The sequence below is a fragment of the Pogoniulus pusillus genome, chromosome 26, assembly GCF_015220805.1.
Source record: "Pogoniulus pusillus isolate bPogPus1 chromosome 26, bPogPus1.pri, whole genome shotgun sequence".
Lineage (NCBI taxonomy): Eukaryota > Metazoa > Chordata > Aves > Piciformes > Lybiidae > Pogoniulus > Pogoniulus pusillus.
The window spans coordinates 6,592,797-6,620,563 of NC_087289.1; the positions used below are offsets into that span (position 1 = coordinate 6,592,797).

At 42.7% G+C, this 27,767-nt stretch overlaps 2 protein-coding genes across 2 annotated transcripts; both read left to right on the top strand.

Annotated features, from left to right (window-relative positions):
• The first annotated feature begins 297 nt into the window (after positions 1-297).
• AHSG (alpha 2-HS glycoprotein) lies at positions 298-7,648 on the top strand. Its single transcript, XM_064164804.1, has 7 exons — positions 298-532; positions 2,505-2,615; positions 3,838-3,922; positions 4,791-4,954; positions 5,245-5,352; positions 6,134-6,214; positions 7,031-7,648. Exons 1-7 carry the CDS (start codon positions 329-331, stop codon positions 7,307-7,309), a joined length of 1,032 nt encoding a protein of 343 aa, XP_064020874.1. The 5' UTR covers positions 298-328; the 3' UTR covers positions 7,310-7,648.
• Positions 7,649-15,130: 7,482 nt separating this feature from the next.
• Positions 15,131-26,495, top strand: FETUB (fetuin B). The gene is made up of 7 exons (XM_064165387.1): positions 15,131-15,349; positions 20,094-20,204; positions 22,022-22,109; positions 23,108-23,274; positions 24,162-24,275; positions 25,359-25,448; positions 25,939-26,495. Exons 1-7 carry the CDS (start codon positions 15,131-15,133, stop codon positions 26,347-26,349), a joined length of 1,200 nt encoding a protein of 399 aa, XP_064021457.1. The 3' UTR covers positions 26,350-26,495.
• The last annotated feature ends 1,272 nt before the right edge of the window (positions 26,496-27,767 follow it).

The window sequence follows — 27,767 nt, forward strand, 5'->3', positions numbered from 1 at the left end:
CTCTTGCGTGCGCTGTTATTTGGTTGGTGTCTAAAAATTGCTACGTTATTTGCTGACCCTTTCTTCTTTAGCTGCTTTAGCAGACTTTGCAATATCCTACCTGATAAAATTTACTTTGGCCAATATTAATCAGCTGGTTTGATGTCCCAACGTTTACTTATCTCTTTTGTTGTTTGCAATGCCTATTGGAATTGGGACAATTGTCAGACATGCGCTCAATGCAAAGTCTGTGGTATGTACTATATAAATGAGACTTCAGCTCTAGCTACCACCTGGACAGTATTCTTATATCTTTATTTCTGAAAGCGATCAGCTTTCCTCAGGTGCCATGAAGGCACTGCTAGCTTTAATATTGCTTCTTCAGCTTCCGATTCACAAAGCTGTACCAGCAGCTCCCCCTGCTCCCTTAGGCTGTGATGACCCAAAATCTGAAGCAGCAGCAGCAGCAGCTGTGAATTATATTAATGGCAACAGTCATCATGGATACATGTTTACCTTAAACAGAATCGAGAATATCCGTGTGCTACCCCAGGTAAGTGAGGAGCTTGAGGGCAGAGCATTTTGTTAACCTGGAGACGGTTGGGAGCGACCAACAAGCCCTGCCAAGGGCTGTATCCTCACATGGGTTAAAGCAGGAGGGCTCTGTTGATTTAAATGGGGCAATGCCACCTGGTAGCAATTGAGAATCCAGGTCACTGGAATGTATCTCTCATAGAGCAGAACAGAGAGGAAGAGAGAAATGTTCAGATGTTTTTGTACAACGCTAGAACGGGCTCCGATTACCAATGCAGTGTGTTTGCTAGGGCAGATCGTCCAAAGTGCTGAATCATGAGCCCAGGAGGTAATCTGGAGGAAAACTGTTAGGATAATCTTCGTGAGGCAGGTAATTATTTATTGGCTAAACACATACCTGTCAAAATTCCATGCTATTAGTGATTTTGTGTTAGGCATTAATTTTACCTAATATCCCATTGAGCTGACAAGGAAGCTGAATGGACATAACTGCAGCTTACAGTCCCATTTTCACTAAGATCTATTGTCATCATTGCAGGCATCTAGCAGGCTGTAGAAATGGTCATGAATACAATGTATGCACCCATTCAGAAGCCTTGATTGTCTCAAAACACTGAAAACAGTCCCAGATATTAACAAGAATGAAATTCCATGTCTGTTTTCTACTTATTATGAGAGAGAGGACATAAAAAAGAGACTAAACCAGACATTAATGAGATTAGAAGCATGCCCACAGTCACCCACACAAAAACACTGGTGACACTGCTTTGCTCACATTTAATACCTTTACACTAAAATAACTTCACATTTAATACTTTTACACTAAAATAACTTCATTCATTTAATGGAATTGCTCCTGAGTCAAGCCTCAGAGCTTGGAATCTTCTGCCCTTCCACTCACACGTCTTATGTTATTATTGCAAAGGTTCAGGAACAACCATAAAAGATTCTGCAGCCCATAAACGGTGTAAGTATTGGGGCTGGAACTGATCTGGTGCAATTCAGTGTAGTTCTGATGGACTAAATGAGACAGGCCAATGTGCACTGCTGTTTATTTGGTATCTGGTTACAGAAGCACAAAGCTTTTGCAACAAAGGCAGCTGTTGATTTTCTTTTAAAGCTACTCAAAAAACTAAAATTAAGTTAGCTTAAGAGAACTGAACCACTACATACAGGCTGCAGTTTCCAAAACTCATGGGCCAGTTCCTTAGCCAGAAAAAAAAATTATCAGTGTGAATGTCCTGACTTGCTCCAGCTAAAAACATGAGCTCTGATTTGTATAAAATTGAAGAGTAAGGTCCTATGGGTTGGTCTCTTCTCTTGCATTTGAAAGCGTGGCTGGCCTATGACTAGTGACAGGAAGCACTTGAACTTCAAACTGGTAAATGTTGAAGATTTTAAACATATAGGATATTGCTAAGGACTGAAGGAACTTGGGGTTGTTTAGCCTGGAGAAGAGGAGGCTCAGGAGTGATCTCATTGCTGGCTACAACTACCTGAAGGGAGGTAGTAGCCAGGTGGGGGTTAGTCTCTTCTGCCAGGCAACCAGCAACTGAGCAAGGGGACACAGTCTCATGTTGTGCTGGGGGAGGTATAGGCTAGAGGTTAGGAGAACGTTCTTCACAGAGAGAGTGATTGGCATTGGAATGGGCTGCCCAGGGAGGTGGTGGAGTGCTGCGATGAAGAGACGGGGAGCAGCTTGATGCCAGCTAAGTTCCATTTATTGTACTTTCAGTTGCCATCCCTGGAAGTGTTCAAAAAATGACTAGATGAGGCACTAAGTGCCATGGTCTGGTTGACTGGATAGGACTGTGTGATAGGTTGGACTGGATGATCTTGGAGGTCTCTTCCAACCTGGTTGATTCTATGCAGTTACTTGAGTGTATACCTGGAGTACCAGTCAGCAACAGAGTCCACAGTACAGCTCTAAAGAAATCCAGTGATATTTTATGAAGTAGTTACTACAGTTCTGAGTTTGTTTTTTCTTCCAGGGGCCAAATAATGAGATCATATTTCTTGAACTTGACTTATTAGAGACCACATGTCACATTCTCAGCCCTACACCTCTTGAAAATTGCACAGTAAGGAGCTTCACAGACCATGTGAGTATCTAAAATATTACTAGCTCAGTCCAAAGGTGCATGTTCAGTATGTTGATGCTAGCTGCCAAGCTACAATCAGTTAGATTTTCAAGCAAATCTTCTATCGCTGTGCCAGCCTAGAACCACCCCACCACTTGCAATCTCCTTGTTGATTTAGTTGTCTTTGTGTCATGGATGATTTCACTCTTGGGTGTGTTTCATGTCCTGTTACCTACAGAGGACAGATTGCTGTCAGCATAACATCCCACATACAGTTCATGAATGCCATGGGGTCTTGTTGAGGGGCTCCAGATTCAGATTTCCATGGTCATTCCAGATGTCACTGTCTCATTGCAAACTATGGACAGGGCAGGCTATGTAACTGTGCAAACACAACCTTTTGGCTTCATGTATGGTGTTAACTAGTGACATTCCATCAAGTTCAGCCACCTAGTCCTAGCCATGACTGCAGAAGAGCTATTCCCTTCAGATAGGGTTCTGCCTTCAAAGTCATGCTTAGCTGGAATGTACTGGCCTCAAATATTTTGTTCTTAAGCAAGTGTGAGCCAGCTGTGAAAAGCTTTCCCTAACCAAAGCAGTGAAGTGTTGTCCGAGTGCAGGCAGCACTGGTTTCAAAGCAGAAAACAGAGTGAGCAGCTGACAATTTAAGCCTGCTGCTCCTAGAATAGGGCCCAATTCACAGTGCTCATGACTAAATCCAAATCTTGATCCACCCCTGTATTCACCAGAGCTCAGATCACATTTATCATTTTGGGGGTGGTAACACTAACTGTTCCCTTTTCCCAACGAGTCCAGCTTTGCCTTTGCCACCTCCTCCCCTGCACGTTGCACACAAGGCAGCACATTCTGCTGTTGCCATGGCCACTGACCAGTTGATATTAGTGTGAATGGTACCAAACAGCTCTGCAGAAGGCCATAATACATAAGTATTCATATTCTTTGCTCTTTATGAGAGAGGAACCTGAACCAGATGTCTATAAATTGGCTACCCTGGCACTTCTGACGCTTTAAATCCAGATCTGGATCCAAATTTTGCAGCTCTGGTCTGTTTTTCACAAAACCACAGACAACAGGACACGCCTAGCAGCGCCTTTGCAATCAGGCTAATTTTGCCAGGAACATTCAGCCAGGATCTGTTCTGTTGATTTTAATAATAGTTGCCCTTTCCAGAAATTCCTATTTATCTGAATGATGTAACCCTTTGATTTTTGTCTTTCTCTAGGCAGTGGAGGGTGACTGTGATGTCAAACTGCAGAACACGAATGGACAGTTATCTGTAGTTGCTAGTAAATGCCACTCAAATGCAGGTAAAGACTTTGTTGTTTAGGTTTTAATCTGGAAGCTGGAGTATTATTACAGCAGTGATTGTAGCTCACAAGCTTTTCTGGTTCAAATCACTGTCTATAGGTATGGCATAAAGGATGATAGTTAAAGGATTTTCTAAACCCAGGCGATGAGTAATTTTCCTCCTTCTCTGATTTTATTCCCCTACAAATGCAGCCTTGCCCCTTTGCTGCTCTTTACTATGACAGTTAAGATATCATAAGACAACCTAGAAGCAAGTTCCAGATTTGACCTAGAGATTGCTGGTATTGAGGCTTTCCACTCAAGAATTCGATTGCTTGTCGGTCTGAGTTTACTTGAGCTTGTTGATCTTCAGAGCCCTTTTGTCAGATGTTGCCTATTCATTAAACCAGTGTTTTTAATATTGTCACGGAAAAGCAGAATCTCTGTTCTGCATCCTCTGTGTGAGCTCTCTTTGCTCTACACAAGACATCCTCTGTACTACTTCCAGTACTGGTGCGTGAAGGAACCAACACATTCACGCAAATGCAATTCATTTTTCATCTTCACTTTTCCATCATTCCTTGCATGAGCTGAAACATCTTTTAATTGGTATCATGGATAGTTTGCCAGAAAGAGACTTGATTAAAACCCAAGTAAGAACATTCAAAGTGTACTGTTGAAGTCCACAGCACTTCTGCTTGCCGAAAGGCTTGGATTGCAAAAGTCATGTGAAACAGTGCCATCTGTAGCCTGTACTGCAAAAATTCTTTCCACTGTAATTTGGAACAGACCGTGAAACACTGGTTTATGTGACTGAATAGGTTTATAATGCTTTTCAAAACAACCTAAAATCTGATAGAAATGTAATCTGTTTGGTTCCTCCTGCAGACTCAGGTGAAGATGTTCGCCAGCACTGCCCTGACTGTGCACTTTTGGCAGCCTGGAATGACACTGAGGTACAGGCAGCTGTTACCGAAGCACTCAATGATTACAACAGCAAAAATGGTGGTGCTTACATCAAGCTCCTTGAGATTGGCAGAGCCAAAATACAGGTAATTGCTAGAACTGTGTCTAGCCTTCTGTGTAAACAGAATCCTTCTTCTGTGGTAATTGTGCAGTGCTAACTAGTTATGTTTGCAAACAGGTTTCCTTTGCTCTAATTTGCCCTGCTGAACTGCCCTTCATTTCCCAAGCATTGTGTGTCATTTTAGCCACAGGAATCCCTTTCAATTCAATAGGAGATGCAGAGCTAGAAGCCACAACACTCGCCTTTTATCTTCTCCCAAGCAGCTCTGCAGTTGCACACTGCAAAGTCAGTTAAACAGTTTTCCTGTTTTATCAGCATCACCCAGCACATATTGTTTTTGTCGAGTTTGCTGTGGCTGCCACAAACTGCTCAACAGAAGAGGCTAATGTGGAGACTTGTCAACTGCTGCCTGATGACCAGTCTGTAAGTATGCCAGCACATCAGTCCTGATCTCACAGCTGCATGCTTGGCTGCACTCACGCTTGAGCAGGAATACACCCTCGTAAGGGTGAAAGCACAAGAGCTGTATGCCATCGTGATATGGTTTTCAGTGTATAATTCCCAAAGCTAAATCTGGCTTTGCTTTTCTCTCTGAGGTATATGGACTAAATCCTGATGCATCTGAATGTATCTCAAAAAGGCTTGAGGACCAAAGTGTCCTTAACACACTATATTTTTAGTCAACAGGATAGATAATATTGGTTAGTCTTCTTAACATGAGCACCTGAGAAAATCAGGTTCTTTACCGCAAGGTAAACCAGTCTGCCCTTTTGTTGTGTGTTTGTGCACTGCCTGCTACAGTTTAAGTGCTGTCAGTGTGCTTTGCCCTGATACATAGGCTCCTGAAAATTATACAGTACACACTTTATCATGCTAAAATTCTTCTTGCTTCTTCATGAAATTGAGTCCTACAGAGCTTCAGTGGGTGGGAACCTTTTACCTAGATTCCTATATATTTTTTCCCCTCCCTCATATCCAGACATGCAAAGGATCTTACTCTAGAAGAACACAGTAGTTTCACTTATTTGCTGGTTATACATTAAAACAGCTTGGCTTTGAGTCCAACAGACTGAGAAGGAAGCACTTTCCCCCTCAGATAAAACATGAGCTCTAGCTATTTCTAAATATAATGAAATTTAAAATTGTAATGCAAGTTTCCTCTATTTTGAAACTATTTTCTCTTGACTGTGTTCTGCTTTGCCAGAATTTTGGTTTCTGCACAGCAACAAAGGTAATAACACCCTCAAAGGAACTCCAAGTCAACTGCCAGCTCTATGGACATCAGGTACCAACTCCAGACACTCCCTTCCTTTCCAGAGTATTTTGGTCTGTTAGTACTGTTAGAAGCAATCACCTTGAGTTTACCTCTCCCACTGTCTTAGCTAGCTATGATGAGTTTAACTTTGTATCCCAAACCCCAAGGTAAAATAGCTCATGGTATCCTATGGATTTCTGTGCCAAGAACTATCACCTCTGCCATCCAAGCTTCACACAGTTTGTCCTCCTAGCCATCTGGCAGGGCAAAGGGAACCAAATTGTGCTCAGCTGGGGGGATGGGGCAGACAGATGTAAAACGTAAATGAGCCTTTTTTGGTAGATTAAATCAGCTGGGTTTTTTGCTAGTAGCCCTTAAATTGCACTGAATTCAGGAAGTCTGATCTGTACTGCTACAGCAATAGGAGGGAAATCTATAAGCATTGGACTTGAGTGCTCACTAGGTATTTTAGCCTCCATTAGGTCTGAGAAGGGATAGGTGGTGGCTGAACACTTCCTATGGACCAGAGCTCTTGGTAACACAATAGTAATTAGCTGTCTAGGGTGTATAGGAAAGAAAGAATAAGATCACTGGTCTTGAACATTTTATCAGTTGCATAGGTGGCCCTGAAAGATCACAGAATTTGGCATGAGCATTTGGCACTGAATATGTTCCTGGGCTCCTGTGTTTGTGTTCAAATGCAATAAACTTCTGTGACTGCCAGGAACATTTTGTACCTGGGTTGGAAGCCTATAGCTAGTTAGGAGGAGGGTACCTAGTAAGGTATCAATGACCTGTGTATCCTAAGCCCCAAGTCACTGAGCACAAACTATTTTTCTTCCTCAGCCTGGAGTTACCTACTCTCCACCAGGTCAATATACACCAGCAGGATTGGTGCCTGGAGTTGTGCAAGGCTTCATAAACCATAATCTCAGGCTTTCCCACAATAACCCTCTTGCATCTGAATCCTTCTCTTCAGAATTTTCTGCTTCCATGCTTTCAGCAAAATCTGTAGCACGGAGAGCAGTTGCAGAGGTTGCTCAGCATGACAAAGTACCTCGCCCAGTTGGCTTTGTGCCTCCTCCTCCTCCATGCCCTGGGAAGATTCGTCATTTCAAGATATAGGTTGTGTTGCAGACATGGCAATACAGCTAACAGAAAGATCAGGGTGCAGCAGCAATGCACAGACCACAGCATCAAGTTCAAATAGGTGAGAATGTTTGAGCCCAAATTAATTTTACTCTCCAGAGAGCAGAGCCATAGCTAGGATCTAGCAAAGGCCTGCTTCAAAATATAGGTTCTTACAACATGTAGCTGTTGTTTTCTCTACATACAGAGATGCTCTATTCAGAACACAGAAAGTATTGTTTCAATGAAACTGTTGTAAGAGCTATACAACAGTTGTATCTTTCTGATAGAAACACCACCCGAAAGGTCACTTCACAATAAAATGTTCAACAGAAATGCTTTGGTGCCTTTTATCTGTGTATATTTTCATTTAGTTGTCAAGTATCTCCTTCACAGCATTATGAATCACAGCCTGGGCTTGGTTTCAAAAACAGTAAGCTCCTGCACTTCTCCTCAGCTTCACTGGGATGTGTGGGTGCTGAGCACTGCAGAAAATCAGGTCAGTCCTTTCTTTTGATCACGCACCAATAACACTGAGGAAGTGTCAGAGAAAAATCTATTTTTCCCTCCCACCTGTAGTATTTCCTAGCATGCATCTACTTTTAAAATCCACCAGAAACACATCAGTACTTTTGGACATGGCATAAAAGCATCCACATGTCTATGAAAAGAACAAGGAATGAGGACACTTCCATTGCTGCACAGGCTGAAAGCATCACTCCTTCCAGACAAAGACATGTTCTGGCCTGGCTGAATAGAGACCTCTGTCTGGACCTCAAGAACAAAAGGAGAGTGACCAGCAACTCTCTATCCTACCTAACCGGGAGGCCACCAGGCCCCCCAGCCTTTATCCCCTTCCCATTCACCCAGTGTGCACCATAGGGACTCACCAGTAATGACAGGAAGAAGATTCCTCTGCCCAGTTGGGCACAGCTTGGGGCTTCTGTCTGTCCTGGGACAGATTAAATGGGAGTGGGCAGGGAGGGCAAAGTGGTCACACTTGCAGTGGGAGGAGACTCCAGTAGAACCCAGGTGCTCTGGGTTTGGGGGAAAAAAGGGGCAGATGCAATGTGGGGTGGGAAAGGGGCAGCTGTGGTGAAAAAGGAGTGATGGTGCTGAAAAGAGTGAGATGGAGAGGAAAAGAATGGAAATGGAAAGAGAAAGATGAGGAAAAGGAAGGAGATGGAGAGGAAAGGAGGAAGATTGGGGAAAGAGGAAGATGGAGAGGAAAGGAAAGAGATGGAAAGGAAAGCGGTGGGAAAAAAAGGAGGAAGATGGAGGGAAATAGGAGATGGAAAGGAAAGAAGGGAACTGGGGGAGAAGTAGGGCCAAAAAATAATGAAAATGAAAACTGGACTGTAAAAACAACAAAAAAAAAAAAGGTGGTCCTGCTCTGGCAGGGAGTTTGGACAAGATGCTCTTCCGAGGTCCCTTCCAGCCCCTAACATTCTGTGGATTCTCTGTCTTTCCTCAGGTGCAATATGGTCACACAGTACTGTACCCCCTGTGTGCAGATGAGGGAATATCAATTCAAGGGAATAAAAATACACTACAAGCATGTGTCTCATATAATAGGCTCCAGACACTGATGGTAATTTACCATTGTCCTAAGAGTCAAATCTTCCCTGAATTTCTGACACGGTAGTGTCTATTCTAGGTAGAGAACTAATAAGGGACAGAGGCCAGAAAGATCTTTACTGCCAGCCAGACTTGAATTCTGCAGGCCTGAGGGAGTAGTCTCAGAGATAGTCATGAATCTTTAACCAGGAACAGCACTTGCTACAAGGTAATTATCATGCAGGCAGCAAAAGCTGCAGAACACATGTAGTTTCTGAATTTCAAAGAACCTAGCCTGTTCTCCTCGTTACAACCTTCCAGTATCCAGCAAGCAACACAACTAACATAGGTTCTTGGTGACAGTGCAACAGATTGCTGTATAGAAAGGTTCTGCTCTATATATCAAAGAGAAAGGAAAAAACCACAGGCACCTGCAGCAGTGCTTCAAGTAGGTGTGCAGAGGGGAAAGGAAAAGGGAAATGGGACGAGGCTGTACAAGCCCCGCTCTGATGTGCTGGTAACACACTGCTGACAAGCTCTTCCTGCCAAGGCCGTGGCTCTCACATTTCAGGAATATGCTGAGTTCTTGCAGAAGTGTGTTGTAGGCAATTGCACCAGCTACTGCCAGTCATTGCTCAGCAAGTTTTTGCTCCTCTGCAAAGCACTGGCTCCAATACATTCTGCTTGCAGCCATTCCGTCAAAAAGCGCTAGTGCTAAGCTGCAGACACTTCTGAAAGTGGTAAGGTAGGTGATCCTCCCATCTCACTCCATCAGACACAGCACAGGATTTCATAACTTCAGACACAGGAAGCTGAGGTTTTAACTCACTTGGGACAACTCTGTTTTCCTAGCTTTTTGTATTTTTGAAGCTAGGAATTGCCTTAACTAAACAGTACAAATTGTCTCTTTCATCACCAAGTGGGCACTAAGTTATAGAAGAGACAGTGTCCTCCAGGAGTAGAAAATTCTCTGATGCCAGAAAAAGTGTATTTATAAAAGTGATCTCTGCCCATGGGGATCTCTGAACTCTGGAACTGCTGCATTTTCTTGTTGCTTTTTCCAACCACACAAAGCAAGGCTATGTAGCTGAACATCTGCAGCCCCTACACTTCGCAGATGTTCTCCTACACCTTGGCATTGCTGCTCCATTGTTTCCTAACACAGGAGAGGGAAAAAAGCAGAATTGCTCTGTGCATTCCAATTAGTTGCTGCACCTTATCTTTCTCCTTAACACCTTTCTTCTTAAGGACAGGTTTTGCTCTCTTCAGGAGAAGTTTTCCCTGACTGCTTTGAAGGAGTCACTTTGTCTTCCCTCAGCGTGGCCCTGTATTCATGTACCAGGGCCTTAGTAACAGAGTCGGTATTTTGTAAGAGATGCCCTGGGCAATGAGTGCTGTGAAATGGCAATACATGGAAGACAAAACCCTCCATCCCTGCAATGCCACATGGATAGTTTTGTCAGGTCTGCACCACAGGCTGACAAGGTTTTTCAGCTTTTTCCAACCCTGTTTTGCCAAAGCATATGTGCTTTAAGTGCTGCTTTGGCTGGACATGCTCAGATTTCCCAGCTGCGTCCACATTTTGAGTTTAGCTACTTCAACAGAGAATCTTTTTCCTTTCCAACAAGAAGAAGAGCATAAAGAATAGAGTCAGGGATATAGCAATTCCCCATTATAAGAGGTAGCAACACAGGCACTACTAACTGGCACCCATCTCCACAAAAAGGATATGCAGTGTAAGCATAAGGAAAATGAATTATTAACCTTTAGCTGCAGGAGAAGCATCCCCAGGCACAAGGAACAAGGTGAGCAAGTCTGCATTGCTGCTTCCACTCTTCCTGTACTACGGCTACAGCAGTATTCCTCAACATTAATCCCTTGTATTCCTTCTCTCCAGGATACAGTCCATACTTTATGCCTCACTCTGAGATTGCAAAGCAACTGGCAACACTTCAGAGGGCTCAGTCTAGCAACCATGTGCCCCTTCTGTCCTGCTATCTGAGGTTACCACCAACCAAACTGTTGTTAGAACACTTCCAGCCCCAGTGCTGCTGATGTTTCTGGCTGCACAGATAACCACACTCAGCTTTCGATGGGCATTCCCTTAGGTTCTTCTGCCTCCCAGAAGTGCACACTTTGAGCATTGCTGGGCTAAAGAGCTGAGCTTCTTTATACCACCAGTGGAAAAAACATGACAATATATAAAATTGTAACACCCTCGAATTTTACACTAGTATTAAATAGAGACAATTATGTCCTTCACTTGCACATTTCCTTCCTCACTCAATACAGGGCAGTCCTCAAACCTAAAGGTATTCAGTGTCATCCAGCAGATAGCTGTGATCACAGAGGCTCCCAGGACAGAAAATGAGGGCTAGGGAAATGGTTACCCAGCTTCTGGTCTCCTTCAAGGTGAAATACTGCAGAACTGCCCCTTAGCAGAAAATGATGACTGTCACTGGGATCCTCCCCAAGTAATGGTGGTTGTCACTTCTCCAGATCTTTAGGATAACAGCTATTTGTGCAGCTATTCCCCTCTGCTTCCTGACAGGTTGGCCACAATACACACCCCTGTCATTTCAAACTAAACTTTCTTCAGGCAGAATTTTCTGTGACCCTTTTTAATCCATACTCAGCAAAACACTTGAGAATCAATAGTGGCCACAGTGCAGTCAGTCTCTCAGTTGGCAAATCAACCTCTAAATTCCACAGTGAGAGGATAAGTCAAAGGTACAAATAAACCTGCACAGCTTAGCCTGTGCTCTGTGACACTATGAGAGAAACAGCTAAGTCAATGAATGGCTTCCCCTAGAGTCAGTTTCCAGTCATTCCAGGATTATATTATTTATTGTTTCTGAAAATGAACAAAAAGCAGAGCACTGAGTAGTGCTAAAATAATTAAAATGGTGACATTGCTGAACCAATTTCCTTTGTTCCTCAGCCTATAGCCACAGGCCAACAATTCTCCTGTGGCTTCCTACAGCTTAAACTGGGGTAGATTGTGGAAGTGGTTAGAGAAACCAATGAGCTAAAGATTAAGCAGGAGAGACTGGTTTCCTTGAGCCAATTCTGGCCACACAATATAAAGGAGACAATAACACTGAACAAGAGAAAATGAAGGTCCTAAATTGTCCAGCCAAGAGCCAATTACAGGAGAAGTAGCTGCAGCTGACAGAGAAATCTGTTGCCTAAATCTGGAAGAGCTACGCAAGGTGATGTGAACTGGCAAAAAAAAAACAGCTGGATGTAAGTTTTCATTGATTGGAAGTACAAAAAGAATAATTCACAGTCAAAAAAGAAAGAGCAAGAGGTGGAAAGAGCAAGGAGGAAGGCACTGGCAATAAGAAATCAAATGCAGGGCAGTTTGCCCTCCAGCTTACGTTAGGTGGTCTCTTTTCCTTAGAGCTCTTTCTACCAGATTCTCCCTTTCAGAACTTTGGCAGTGAGGCAAGTGCAAACAACCCCAGATCTGTAACTTTCTTACAGGCCACCTTTCTCTTCCCTCCCCTCTCAGCATATAACTTCAGATGGTTCTTACATCATTGCTAAGTTTGTTCTCAGGCAATAAAAATGCAGCAGCGTGTTACAATTAGCAGTGGAGCTCATATGCAACTCTACCTGCTTCTAAACCCACAGGAATATAAAAAGCTAGGCACTGCCAGCAGGGGCTGAAACCAGGTGCAGCAAAAAAGTTCAACTCTGAGGAGATTGAAGGAAACAAGGCTCGCTCTTTGCCATCAGAAGCAACATGTAACGATGGAAAGCTCACGCAGTACTTTGTACAATATGGCAGTAAAAGCAAAGTCAGAAGTTGGGGGAAGATAGGATGAAACATGAAGAAATATCCAGAGGTCAGAGCAGGGGGTCAATTACACGGTAGGTCTCATGAAATTAAGATCTTTGGGAAGCAAAAGACAAATGGGCTGAAGTCAAGACATTGAGAGGAAATAAATCCTGAAATAGAGCCTTTGACAGCATGAGACCACTTTGATAGCCTTGGTTCACTTACTATGTCCTCTGTTCTCTTACAGCATCATATTTTGCACTATTCTACCAACAGAACTAAAGTCTTTCAGGATGAAAATAAAACTTATTCCCATTTATGCCACTATATTCAATTACAGTCAATTATAAGTCCCAAATAAACACAATGGAATGTCTTAAACCAAAATAATTACTTCTTTACATTGTCTTGTTATCATGCTATCTCAGAGTACTTAGAATCACAGAATCAGCCAGGTTGGAACAGACCTCCAAGATCATCCAGTCTAACCTAGCACCCAGCGCTGTCCAGTCAACTAGACCATGGCACTAAGTGCCTCAGCCAGGCTTTTCTTGAACACCTCCAGGGATGGCCACTCCACTGTTGGGAATGGTAGGACTTTTAGCATTGTACAGCTGCTTGATCTTGACACACTGGAACATAAGCCATGGGTTCAGAATGTATAAGTGGAAAAGTACTGAGTTAAGTAAAATAGAGGGTCGAAATGACCTTAGAGGATGTTGCAACAGATGAAACAATGTAAAGCATGAACTTGCAGGTTTTGTTAATTCTTGCTTATCTAGTTGCTAAGGTACAAAGTCTGTCTTGATGTCTGTACTGAGGTCTGCCTTGATGACCACTTAGGATTTGGCATGATCTTTAGCTTGTATGTTAAAAGTATATAGCCAAGTTCTGAAAGTGCAATAAATGGAACTTAGCTGGCATCAAGCTGCTCCCCGTCTCTTCATTGCGGCACTGCACCACCTCCCTGGGCAGCCAATTCCAATGCCAATCACTCTCTCTGGCAAGAACTTCCTCCTAACATCCAGCCTAGACCTCCCCCAGCACAACTTGAGACTGTGTCCCCTTGTTCTGTTGCTGGTTGCCTGGGAGAAGAGACCAACCCCACCTGGCTACAGCCTCCCTTCAGGTAGTTGTAGACAGCAATGAAGTCTGTCCTGAGCCTCCTCTTCTGCAGGCTGCACACCCTCAGCTCCCTCAGCCTCTCCTCACAGGGCTGTGCTCCAGGCCTCTCACCAGCTTTGTCACCCTTCTCTGGACACATTCCAGTACCTCAACATCTCTCTTGAATTGAGGAGCCAAGAACTGGACACAGTACTCAAGGTGTGGCCTGACCAGTGTTGAGTACAGGGGAAGAATAACCTCCCTTGTCCTGCTAGCCACAGGCCAGGATGCCATTGGCTCTCTTGGCCACCTGGGCACACTGCTGCCTCATCTTCAGCTACTATCTACCAGCACCCCCAGGTCCCTTTCTTCCTGGCTGCTCTCAGCCACTCTGTCCCCAGCCTGTAGCAGTGCTTGGGGTTGCTGTGGCCAAAGTGTAGAACCCTGCACTTAGCCTTGCTGAATCTCATCCCATTGGCCTCTGCCCACCCAACCACGTCTAGGTCCCTCTGCAGGGCTCTCCTACCCTCCAATAGATCGACACCTGCTCCTAGCTTGGTGTCATCTGCAAACTCACTGATGCTGGGCTCCATCTCCTTGTTCAGATCATCAATAAAGATAGTGAACAGGGCTGGGCCCAGGACTGATCCTTGGGAAATGCCACTAGTGACTGGCTGCCAAATGGATGTAGCACCAACTTAACACCTTGAGGAGGCCACTTATCCAGAAGCTTCCTGTCTGCTCATGGACTGCATTTTGCTGGCTTAGCCTGAGCTAAGAGTTAGGTATCCAGCTGAGTAAAAACACTCAAAGAATGAATCCAAACTGAGCTTTCTACTCCAACCACACTGACTACATGTAACAGAGTCAGTATGTTTGTATACAATTTGCATTTAACAGGTAGAAAAACTAGTCAACCTGTGGCCCCTGAGATCTTTGCCACTGTCTTATATGGAAGAAGAATAGGATCAGTGACAGAACACAGCTGCAGTCAAACCTGACCAGTATGTGAGTTTAAGCAATTCTGGTTACCTAATAAAACAGCTTTGTGTCTATTCTTGTTCCTTGTAATGAAGCTAAAGTTATATGACCTGCCCAGCCAGGTTAAGCTGGAGATGTGAAGCCGGGAGAAAGTGCTCTTTGATCTCAGAGAGAGCAACACATTTGTAAGACCTTATAATCATTGACTTAGTGTTTGCTGTTGCAGCTGTAGATTGAAAGGTGATGGGCACTATCTAATGAAGAGTGGACACAGTATAAAGAGACAGGGGTCCACTACTGAAACCTGTTATTTCTCACTGGTCAGTGCCTCCTTACTGATTTACCTTTCTGATCTACTTTCACTTTTCTGATTCTGCTGGTCTCTAAGCAGAATGTTTTCACTTGTTTCAGTGCTCTTTGGCATACAGGTGCTTTCATCCTGTGGTGCCTCTCCTAGCAGAAGCTCACCACCAGCATTGCTCTCCCCACCTTGTGATGACATTTCAGTAGAGGAGGCTGCAGATCTAGCTCTTCGGAAGATCAATGCTGACCGAGAAGAGGGCTACATACTCAGCCTCTACCGAATTTTCAGTGCCCGAGAACACTCTCAGGTAAGCTACCTGCTTGTTCTGTAGCTGTTTCTCCCACAAAGAGCCCTGTGTCTATCACTATGCCTTAGCAATATCTCTGTGAACTAAGAAATATTTCAAAAGGCAAATGTAAAGTTACATTCACAGGACTCCAGAGGCCATGTCAACTTCACACACAGATGACTAGAAACAGTTCCATCACCGCTGTGGGCAATTAGAGAGCAAATCTCAGTCACGATTCTCTGCTGCCTGCCCCTGGAATAGCTCCAGGCATCAGTTCAAATTTGGTATGAAACACCACTACTCTGATTTAATTTCATTTTACACCTTCCTCCCACTGCCTTGAGCAGTTGGAGTGCAAAGGCTATTAAGTTATCGTGCATTTCTCACAAAAGATGTAAGCACTAACAGGTGTAAATACATCCAGCTTGGGACCAGGGAATTCCTTCACAGACCTCTAAATGATGACTCATTCTCCAGAAGAAATCTGAAACCAGTTCAAGTGCACAAATTACACTGAACAAACCTACGGAATAGAACTCTCATATCCTCAAGTATCTTATTTCTCCGTGTGTGCTTAATTTATTACTATTTCATGTTACAATAGCTGACTCTGCTAGCACTAGCCAGGGACAACCTGAAATGAGTGCTTGAGGCCCACAATACATAAGGCACTGTGGAAGCACGCTCCTAACATTCCCATAATCCTACCCAAAAAGCTTACCTTTGAATCTTTAAAGAAAATCAGTCTCATTGCCAGCTGTTTGAAGATCTGTCCTGGCAAAGACATGACACTACTTCCTGCTGCTCTCACAAGGACGCAGTTCCATCAAACACATTGTGTCCTAGAGCAGTCTGAGGTCTTGCAGCCAAAGATGCACTTTGCTGGGCTTTGCACTATGTTCTCTATGTGGCTTTCTTCACACAACAGAACCACCAAACAACTGAACCAGGTCTCCTGAGAATTTTTTCTATGGGAGATGTCTCTGAGCTGGCCAAGATCCTATATCATCAGTCATAGAGTAGGTACCAAGCCTCCTACCCTGGGGCTATTTTCTACTAACAATAAGTAGAGCATCCCTATGGCCACCCCAGAGTGCAGCATGCTGTAAATCATTAATTTTTCTGCTTCTCCCTTCACCTGTGCCAAGTATATATCAGCACAGGAGAAGTTTGGTCTTTGTTGGTGACTTGGTCTGTCACTTAATTCGCTAAATGCTTAACTTCCTGACTTATGACACACTTTGCTTTTATTAATTTAGGGGGTTAATTTACTTTTACTCTTAACTTTTTGTATCTAATATGTTTCTCCTGTAAATAAGGTATTCCAAGACACTGTAACAGCAAACTAGACAATCTAATCCCTTTGTCACATTTCTGCTGCTGCTGGGACCACGTCAGCTATGTCAGCAATGTTTATGTGCAGTAGCAGCCTCCTGCAACCTTCTATTCCCCTCAAAAAGAAAACCCAAAGAAATAATTTTTTGCCATTTTTTTAATCAGTCAGCATCCTTTTTTTTTTTTTTTAACCCAATACTCAGGATAAAAACACTTTCAATGTTACTTCAAATTCAAACCTGCCCTTAAGCAACCTATGGTTCAGTTTTGCTCTAATTGAAACTAATGAGCCATCTGCTATTAACTTATATGTAAGTAGGACAGAGCCTTTCTTTCATACAAGATGCTCATGATTAATTTCACTGACAGGCACTTAAACAAAATTACAAAACATGCCAAAATATTTAATCTCTTTCCCTCGCACCAGGTTCACCCTCTCACAAAGGTGATGCTGCATTGCCACCACATCTCTTCTGGCTCCCCAAGCTCCCCAGTATGCATTGTAGCAACAATCCTAGATCAGCAGTGCTGAGGAAGGGATCTTTTTGGCAATGCAGAAAAGACAGAAGTTCTTATTCAGTCCTAAGCAGATATCAGAAAGGCTTTGCATAATGGTCTTTTAATGAAAATTAAAATAAGGATGATGAAACCTTCAGAGATCTGCTGAGCTCTGAATAAACCCCAAATTACCTTTTCCCCAGTGGAGGATGATACATACAGAAGCAGGTAGACAAAAAGATGTGTAGATTTTATAATAACCTCATCTGCGTATTAGAGCTGATATTATACAAGAGAGCTACAGGCAACAGGAAATAGAGTCTGGTCCACCGTGGTTGCATTTAGAATTTCCAAGATACCAAGCTTTACAATCAGTCTTCATGATTCAGCTGAATAACCCCATCTAGCATCAAATACATTTGATTATAAGAACATTTCTTTAATGAGATATGAGCATGCCTTTGCTTCCAGAATACCTGAAGAACTGACTCGAAAGCTCAAGTCGCCAATCTCAACTTTGAGACTCCTTAAAGATGCACATTTTTTCTTGGCTATCACTTGCTCATGCAGGACAGTCTTAGCAATGGTTTTTTTTTCCTGCAGTGGATGCTTTTAAAGTTATAAGCTTGTACCCAGTGCTGCACTAACTTTTCAACAAATGGCAATTACTCTTTGTCCAGTCTTACTTCCTACTTACTGATTTAATCTATATTAGCTCTCATAATAAAGAGAGATATCATCATGGTACTAGGTACCTTGTGAGTAAACAGAGACTTACAATCACTTTCTTCCCCAGAAGGAAGTATGCAGCCAGGTGTGGGGATGTTGTCACACCACTGTACACAGTGCTGCTTCACTCTTTGTCAAAGCAGCTTTTGATCTTTTCACAACCTTTAAAACAGGCCTTATAATTAAAGCTCAGGGTTAGCCTAGGCAAACCTTGAAAGCTCAGTGTGAGGCATTACCAGATTAGTTCTTAGAATACTTTGGGAAGAAAAAGTGGGATATGATAATATTTTTAAATGGTATAAAGCATGATAATTGCACATGACTTACAGACAAAGCCAACAAAATAATCTTATATTTATCCTCTATTTATTTTTCTCTTTTATATTTAAAGGGTCTAGTTTTACATCTGCAAGTATATATAGTAGAGCTCACATAAAATCACCACCAGAGTCTCCAGAGATCTCTCTATACTGTGTGACCAGAACAGTGTGTGTCACTCAGTCTCCTCAGAACTCAAGAACAGATACCTCTTAGTGTTTTCCTAAGCAGTATAAAACAAAGACAGCACTACTCTAGCTTTTAGATGCCCTATTGAATGATCTTTAGTTGCTGGTAGACAGAAATCAAAACTGAAGACAAAATTGTACAGATACTGGCCCCAGATTTCTCTCAGAGTCTTGCCACATAAAGTGTTTTTTTTTCCACAAATGAGTGAAATTAGGTAGAAATTAATGAATTCAGTTTGGGTTTTTTTCCCCTCCCTTTTCAGCAAAGACTAAACATGTAGCTAACACTCATGTCTAAATTATTCAGGATGCACAAAGTACAGTTGCCCTCTTTCCAGCTTTCCAATACAGAAAGTAAAACATGATCCTACTATGCTACATCCCTGATAAATATCCTGAAAAGGTGCTTACTCATATCTACAGTGGAAGGAGAACCAGGAACTTCACCATGCAGCATCTCATTGCTCTCTACAAAATGATGTACTACTATATATATAGACCTGTACTTGTAAATGATGTACTACTGTATATACAGAGCTATACTTGTAGCCTTTCCCTATCACCTTCACATGGAAAGATGTTTGCCCAGAAGTTGAGCCCTAACTGCTACATGCATCTGCACTACACTGAACTGAATAAAGGTATCTGGACTAAAGCACAGGCTCAGAACTCAAGCACTGGCCTGAAGCTTTAAGGGTGTCAAAGAAATCCGTGTGGATATGTGAGGTGTCTCACAGCACATTTTGGTATGAGAGAACATTTGTTTGCATGAATGCAGTCATTGCCTCTTTATGGCAAGTGTAAAGCATCTATACTTGAAAAAGACTCTACTCCAAGAGAGAAGATATTTGTGTTTCTAATGCCTACTTGGAACATTCACAGAATCACAGAATTGTCAGAGTTGGAAGGGACCTCAAAGACCATCCAGTTCCTCCCCCCCCGCCATGAGCAGAAGCACCTCACACTAGATCAGCTTGGTCAGAGCCCCATCCAGCCTAGCCTTAAAAACCTCCAGGGATGGGGCCTCCACTACCTCCCTGGGCAACCTGTTCTAATGTATCATCACCTTCATGATGAAGAACTCTTTCCTAATATTCAATCTGAATCTACTCAATTCTAGTTCTGCTTCATTCTCCCCAGACCTATCACTACCCAACATCCTAAAAAGTCCCTCATCAGCTTTCTTGTAGGCCTCCCTAAGATACTGGCAGGCCACAATAAGGTCATCTCAGAGCTTTCTCTTCTCCAGATTGAAGAACCCAAACTCCCTCAGTCTGTCTCCATAGGAGTTAGAATGTTTTTATCAGTTGTGGTATTTATTGTCTTATTCTTACTGAAGGCAAAACCCCCTCTAGCTTTCAAATCTAACCATAAAACACAGTTGATGACGAAAACATCACCTGGTTTAGTCCTTATTCTTGGATTCTAGTTGGTAGTAGAATCAAAAGGCTAAGACTGACTCGAAAAGGCATCAGTTAAAGTTGGCTAGATATGTGACCGATCCTGTTTGAAGAGCACCTGAGCCTCACCTGATTTGTGACTGCTGAGAATTTGTCCCACAGAATGTTCAGTTTTCAGGGTATCAGTGTATACACCACATGTGTTTTTTTGTGGTTTCTCTATCTCTTCCTTTTATGTGTCCCCACATTGTTCTACACAAAACCGGGATACGATCCTCTTTTATTTGTTTTCAGGAGATCACTGGTTCCGTCTTCTATCTCACCTTGGATGTAGTAGATACCGAATGCCATGTGCTCAGCAGAAAGCTGTGGAAGAACTGTAACACCAGAGTGCCTCATTCAATTGTAAGGATGCTCTTTTCTAATTTAATCTCAAGTAAGGAGATTCTTTTTTAATGTAATCTCAAGTACGATGTGTTAGGTAGTACTGATGACAGCAAAATCCCTACATGTGCATATTTAGTAGGCAGCAGAGTTTAGAAGAACTCAAACCCCATCTTTTAAGTTCCACATTTTTTCTCTGTACTTTCTAATCAGTTTATAGACTGGTAAGATTTATATTAAAAATGAAAAATTGAAAGATTTTTTTTTCCTACCAAAGCTATTAAGCAGACATAGCTAAATAGATATGCTAGGACACTACTTAGAATAAATGGTTTACTTTTTATAGCAACCCTGTAAGAGTTTATTTTAAAGACAGTCTGTCAAGTAGGGAATAAAAAGAATCTCCATTTTATATAACATGCAATTTTGGGGTTAGTTTAATTCCACTTTTATTCTGACAGCTTTGCAAAAGTTGCACTGAAAGAGGAGAAAAAAGTAAGATCAGCAAGATCTATCTCTCTGACACCAAGCTAGGAGCAGGTGTTGATCTGTTGGAAGGTAGGAGAGCCCTGCAGAGGGACCTAGGCAGGCTGGATGGATGGGCAGAGGCCAATGGGATGAGATTTAGCAAGGCCAAGTGCAGGGTTCTGCACTTTGGCCACAACAACCCCAAGCAGCACTACAGGCTGGGGACAGAGTGGCTGAGAGCAGCCAGGAAGAAAGGGACCTGGGGGTGCTGGTAGATAGTAGTTGAAGATGAGCCAGCAGTGTGCCCAGGTAGCCAAGAGAGCAAATGGCATCCTGGCCTGTATAAGGAATAGCGTAGCCAGTAGGACAAGGGAGGTTATTCTTCCCCTGTACTCAACACTGGTCAGGCCACACCTTGAGTCCTGTGTCCAGTTCTGGGCTCCTCAATTCAAGAGAGATGCTGAGGCACTGGAATGTGTCCAGAGAAGGGCAACAAAGCTGGTGAGGGGCCTGGAACACAGCCCTGTGAGGAGAGGCTGAGGGAGCTGAGGGTGTGCAGCCTGGAGAAGAGGAGGCTCAGGGGTGACCTCATTGCTGTCAACAGCTACCTGAAGGGAGGTTGTAGCCAGGTGGGGTTGATCTCTTCTGCCATGCAACCAGCAATAGAACAAGAGGATACAGTCTCAAACTGTGCTGGGGGAGGTCTAGGCTGGATGTTAGGAGGAAGTTCTTGCCAGAGAGAGTGATTGGCATTGGAATTGGCTGCCCAGGGAGGTGGTGGAGTCACTGTCCCTGGAGGTGTTCAAGGGAAGAATGGATGAGGCATTCAGTGCCATGATCTAGTTGACTGGATAGGGCTGGGTGCTAGGTTGGACTGGATTATCTTGGAGGTCTCTTCCAACCTGGTTGATTCTATGATGATGATAAGCTGCAAAGACAGAAAGTGATCTAAGACTGTGATACAGGTGACCAAAAAGATTCTGAAAAAAACAAAACCAACAACTTATAAAATGTAGAATGATGAGAAAGAAGCTTCACATGGGGAAAAAAAAAAACAAACCACAATTATTCTGGGCATCCTCACTGTAAAGAATTTCTTTTTGATATCCAGGCTAAATCTACCCTCTTTCAGCTTAAAGCCATTGCCCCTCATTCTATCACTACAAGCCCTTGTACAAAGTCCTCCCTGAACTTTCTTCTAGGCTCCTTCAGGTATTGGAAGGCCACTATAAGGTCTCCCTGGAGCCTTATCTTCTCTAAGCTGAACAGCCCCAACTCTCTCAGCCTGTCCTCAAAGGGGAGGAGATTCAGCCCTCTGACCATGCAAAAGGTGCACTATTAATTGTTTCTAAATGTTTATGTTGTTTTAGGTTTATGGCCAATGCAAAGCAATTATCTACATTAACCAGGCAAGAAATATTGCTCATCTGAATAATTATGATTGCACTTTACAACCAGGTATGTCTTTATTTAACACAGTCTCTTTAAAAGACAACTTGAAAATCTCTGCCACACAGCATTACTTTAATTGTCACTATGGCCCTACAGCACCTGCATTAGTTTTCAGCTGCCCTAATTTCCTCAGGTCAGTGATCATAAGGCCAGTATGGTCAAAGCACTGCAGCAATAACTGTTTCTATCTCTGAGAAACCCAGCAGAGCCTTTATATGGGCCTTTACCCTTGTCATGACCCAGTATCCTGAGCCAGCCCTGGGCAGCAGGGGAGGTCATGCTAAGATTCCTAAACTCCCTTGGAATAAATACAAAGGAACTGACACCAAACAGCTGATGATTTGGTTTGTTAGAGCTAAGGAAAACTTTTGGTAAAGGTGCTTGGTTGGACAGGAGCAGGGGGAAAATGGGAAGAGAAAGGAGAGGGAGAGAGAATGAAAAGAAGCTATCATCACTCCTTGGATCCAGCAATGGATTTCACAGGAATAGTCTAGGTTCTTGATGGTAAGTGCACATTCCAACAGTGTCTTCTGTGGTAACACCTGGACCCTGGAAGTTGCAGTTCTTTTACACTTTTGGGTTTGTTTTTTTGGGGGGAAAGGGAGAATGAAGGAGGGGTGATTCGTGTCTCTCCAAATCACAATGAGAAGTGTGCACCAGACCCCTGCAATGCAAAGTCTGTCAATCCCCACCTCTGCAGGAATTCTCTCTTACCATTGTTAAGACAACAGCTATCTTCCAGAGCTATTAAGGCCATCACCCTGTCTATTCATGACCAGGTCTGTGCACTTTGTATCTGCCTCCACTACAACACTTTGATGGTTCTGCACAATTCATAAAGATCCAAAATTGTTGAGCAAAGCAAACCACATCTTGTTATTCCAGGGGATTGGAGGACAAGAGGGTAGGATTAATGGTACCTATGCATTTAGAGTGACCTACACTATCAGCATGGTCATATAGTTCTGCTTCCTCTAACAACATTGTTTTGTTTGAATAAATAGTTCCACCCAGATATATCCAGAAAATATGTCCTGACTGCCCAGTTGATGACAATCCAAATGACCCCAAATATTTGGATGCTGCTATTCAAAGCCTTGCCAAGTTCAATGAAGAGAGTGAACAAACTCATTATTTCTCTGTCCTCAATGTCACAAGAGCTTCAATGCAGGTAAGCCAAGGCTCACCTAACTTGCTTTAGCCCTCAAGAAGTCTGGATCCACCTGTTACACTTTGTAGGATTTGTTGTATCTTGCAGATTGTTTAAAATTTGTGTCTGTATAGTACAGAGAATACTTCTGGGAAATTAGGATCTGCATTGACCCAAGACTCTGACTCTATTTATTGCAAGAAGAAGGGCTTTATGCAAAATTCAAGACACATTTATGTTCCAAAATTTAAGAAAGCCTCAGTGTGAGGTTTCTTCTACCACCACCACGAATTAGTGATTCCCTAATAGAAAGTATTTAATAAAGCACAGTCATCCTTTCCAACACATACCTGTGATTCACCAAATGAGTTTAAAACTAATTTTAGACTAACAGAGAGTTAATGATCATTCACTAAATCCTGTCTGTTAATAACTGGTCTTTCTAAAATTCACTATCTACAGATAACAAGGTAGTTTTCACTCTGCCTCAAGCTGTTAGATGTTGCTACAGCACCTTATTTCACTGCTACCATTTTCCAGTTGTGAGATATTTGCACTTCAGAAATTGGAAAAGTGATCTTGTTTGTTAAAGCAGCCAGAAATGATGGAGAAGGCCCTGATGAGGGTCTTTGGGTGTGCAGCTCTATGTGGATGCAAACATATTACAAACCTCCAACGTATTTCAGCTATAACAAATCCATGAGTTACTAAGATTTGTAACCAGACAATAAAGCTGCACTGGCCAAAAAAACCCCTTCCATTTTAATGCAAGTAACAGTAATGATGCAACTATAACCTGCTCCTTTCACACTTAGCAGGAGTTTTACATCTCTTTCAAGGTCTGCAGGATTTTTTCTTCTTCCTGACAAATGCATAAGGTCTAATTGTCACTGGTCTCTCTTTAACAGTGGGTTGTTGGTCCTGCATATTTTCCAGAGTTTTTAATTCAGGAGACATCCTGCTCCAAAAGTGACAAGACTGTTGACATTTCCAAGTGCCAGCCACTTCCACCAGAACAAGCTGTAAGTTATCTTCCTTGTATAAACACCTATTTTTCAGAAACTATGATTCCTCAGTGAATCCTTAGCTTATGCCTTTGATTCTTTGTGGACAAGAGTCAAAGCCCCTAAGCATTTTGTTATGGGTTGTATTGCTGTACTGTCTTGCAAACGTGCAGCTGCTTTTGAATAGAGAAAATATTTCAGTAAAAGGTCTGAATTTTCACCTAAGAAGTCCAAGAGCAAAGAAAGCAGAAAAAAAAAACCAGAAAAAGATGGGGTTGCCATTGCCTTAAACCCCAGAATCATTCCTAAGAGTTTCTTGCAAATAAACAGGCACAGACAATCACAATCAATGCATAGAGAAATATGTTCATACTCAATCAAGTCTGCTAAGAAAAAAAATGAACTAAATTAAAATGTATCAAATAAATGGCATACTGACAAGAGATAACATTCCAAGTCCCATCTTAACTTAGATCCAAGCCTTGTAACCTACAGCCCAGTAAAACCACAACTATTAGAAACATTTTTTCATAGTTTCTTTCACAAGTATGGTATGAAATTGATTTTGCCTGAAGAAAATATATGTTCTATTATGCAACTTGACTGCATAGGGATATTCTGCTGCAGCAGAACTTAAGTGTGCTGTTGTCATTGGACACTGGAATGGGCTGCCTGGGGAGGTGGTGGAGTCGCCATCCCTGGGGCACTTCAAGGCAAGGTTGGACGTGGCGCTTGGTGCCATGGTCTAGCCTTGAGCTCTGTGGTAGAGGGTTGGACTTGATGATCTGTGAGGTCTCTTCCAACCCTGATGATACTCTGTGTGTGTGTGTGTGTGTGTGTGTGTAATTGGGCCTTAAATTGCTAGCTCACTTTTACTGTCATGTTACCTAACCCTCTTTTGCTAACGTAAAGCCTTTTTCAGAATGCTGCCTGCCTTTGTAAGCTTGCCAATCCTGAAATAAAAGTTGGCCCAAGCTGCTTATCCCAACAAATACATGTAGAAGCTATAACTATCCAGCCTTTCATAATCACTTATTTTACAAGATAAGAGCTAAGTATTAGTGCTACAATGTGAAAAATGCTTGCATTTTCTTCTTCCAGCAAATAGGCTTCTGTAAAGGCTCTGTAGTAAACAGTCGTGAGGAACATCGACAGTTTGTCTCAATATCCTGTGAAATCTACACTCGGCAGGTAATTCTTTATCTAGTCTTAATACTGCAAGAGTAATACTCCTTTAGAAAACAAGAATTGAACTCTTGAAAGCCCAGCCCCTCTTATGTTTTCTTTTTCACAAAGATATGAGTTTCAAGAAAGTGATAAGGCCAAATCAGGAAGAAATTTCTCTTGTTGTGAAACGGACTCTCGCTAGGTGAATAAAAAGGCAATAGAATAAGTAGAGAGTCAATCATACAGACTGCTCAGAAAGCTTTACAAAGACACTGTAAATAACAAATGGAATGCAAAGAGCAATAACTGTGCAGTTCCCCAAGTTTCATGAACCCATCTCCACTTGTCATGAGAAGCAGATCAATGTCTATCCTTTGAGCTTCTGTTCTGCAGCTGGTTTTTGCAGACTGGAATTGCAGCAGATGCTTTGTGTAAAGTGTGACCTTGCCCATGTTGGGCATGAAAGAATTTGGAATAGCTTCAATATAGGTAATTATTATTCTCTGTTATATAGGATCCTGCCACTGAAAAGCAAGCTAACCAGGCATCTGGAGACTCCAGCCAGACTCATCAACAATCTCCCCCGTCAGAAACCAATCCATTCTCCCCATACCTAGAAAAAACAACAGGCTCGGTTAAAATGCTACCTCCTTCAACTGAGGACATCTCTTTCCACTCCCTACCAGAAAGTCAGAATAAACATAAAGATGGAAAGCTAGTTCCACCTGAGGCTGCAGGATCTAAGCCCAGTCTTGTTGGAGAAAAGAGTCAAGTAGACAAACCAGACTTAACCAAACCATTAACTGGACCAGTTATTCTCCCTTTTCCTGAAGAATTCTCTCTATCAGATTCATGCCCAGGAGAAGCAAAGGAGCCAAAGGCTATCATTGAGCCTTTGCTGCCTAAAAAGCCCACTAGTGTCTAGTCAGCATTCTACTCTACCTCTACTACATGTGACAAAATAGGGGCCAAACCTGCCATTCGTGCAACATCTTTGAATAAATAAATCTTTGGAGTTCTTGATTTTTAAGAAAGCACAAGAACAACTTACAACATCCTCCAACAAAATCATATGGCTTTTAATTTTCTTAATTGATTTCAATTAAAATTCAATTTTCATTTCAATTCCTCCCATCAATAAGAATATGGAAGAAAGGCAATGGCAGAGATAAAAGATCCTGTGGGGCTGGCACTGCTCAAAGGCATCAGAAAAGAATACCTACAGTAGTAAATGTCTGCCAGGACAGAGCATGGGATAGCTGCTCCCAAACAGAATATTGAGACAGGGACAAGTGTGTTAACCAAGCTGACAGGTCTGGGGCCTGTCCCACAGTACATAAGCAAGGTGAGAAGAGCAGATCAGGGATGGTTTGGCTACAGGAGGAGGCCAGATCACCATGTAAGTTCATGGGCAATGAGGCACATCTGAGATCAAACCAACTAGAGTTTCCAAGCCAGAGTTAGGATCTAGTCTGGTTACACTAACCAGAGTCAGACAGCCCAGTGTTCTCCAAACAAGTCCACAGTCTGAGATCAGGCCAGGAAGATAGGCTGTGGGTCCTGACCTGTGCCTGTATCAGCAGGGTCCATGACCCACCACAGACACAGCTGCAGTACACCAGGAGGTCCTGCGGGATGTGGGGCTGAATTGGGTTGGACCTCTCCACATCGTAGCCTGGGAGCCTGTTCCCGAGGTCACCCAGGAGAAGGGCAACAGACCCCAGCTCTGCTGCCAGTTGGCGCAGAGCCACCCCCAGCAGCCAAGCCTCCAGGGGTGTATCCTCTTACAGAGCCACACCTGGTGTCACGGTGGCTAAGCATGGAAGGAGAATGTTCCAGAATTAAAAAGTAGTGGGGTTTAGCATTTTACAGCTTAACTTCTTAATTAGAGTGTTATCAGTTTAGCTTTTTTTAAATTTTATTTTATTTCCCATGGAAGATCTCAAGAAAGTTTTTTTTTCCTTAATACTTTATACAGTCGCTTAAAGAAAGTCAAAAAGGCTATTGTGAAACCTCTGCACATAATTCTGACTGGTGGAGAATTAAGCCCAAGCTATTCAGGTTCTTCTGCCTTACTGACCCTGCTGTGCAGGAAAAATGATGATTTACAAAATCAGCCTAATTCTTTCTTGAGATAGGTCATATTAACTGCCATATAATGCAACCCACAGGGATGCTCTGCAGGCCCTAGCTAAGAAAAATCAATTTCACTATAGCCAGACACAGCAACTGCACTGACAATAACAAATATAAATAAATGAGAAGACAAGAAGAATAAGAAGAGTGAACACAGGAAAGAAATGTTGTTTGTGGCCAGGAGTACCCTGGTATTTGCAATAATTA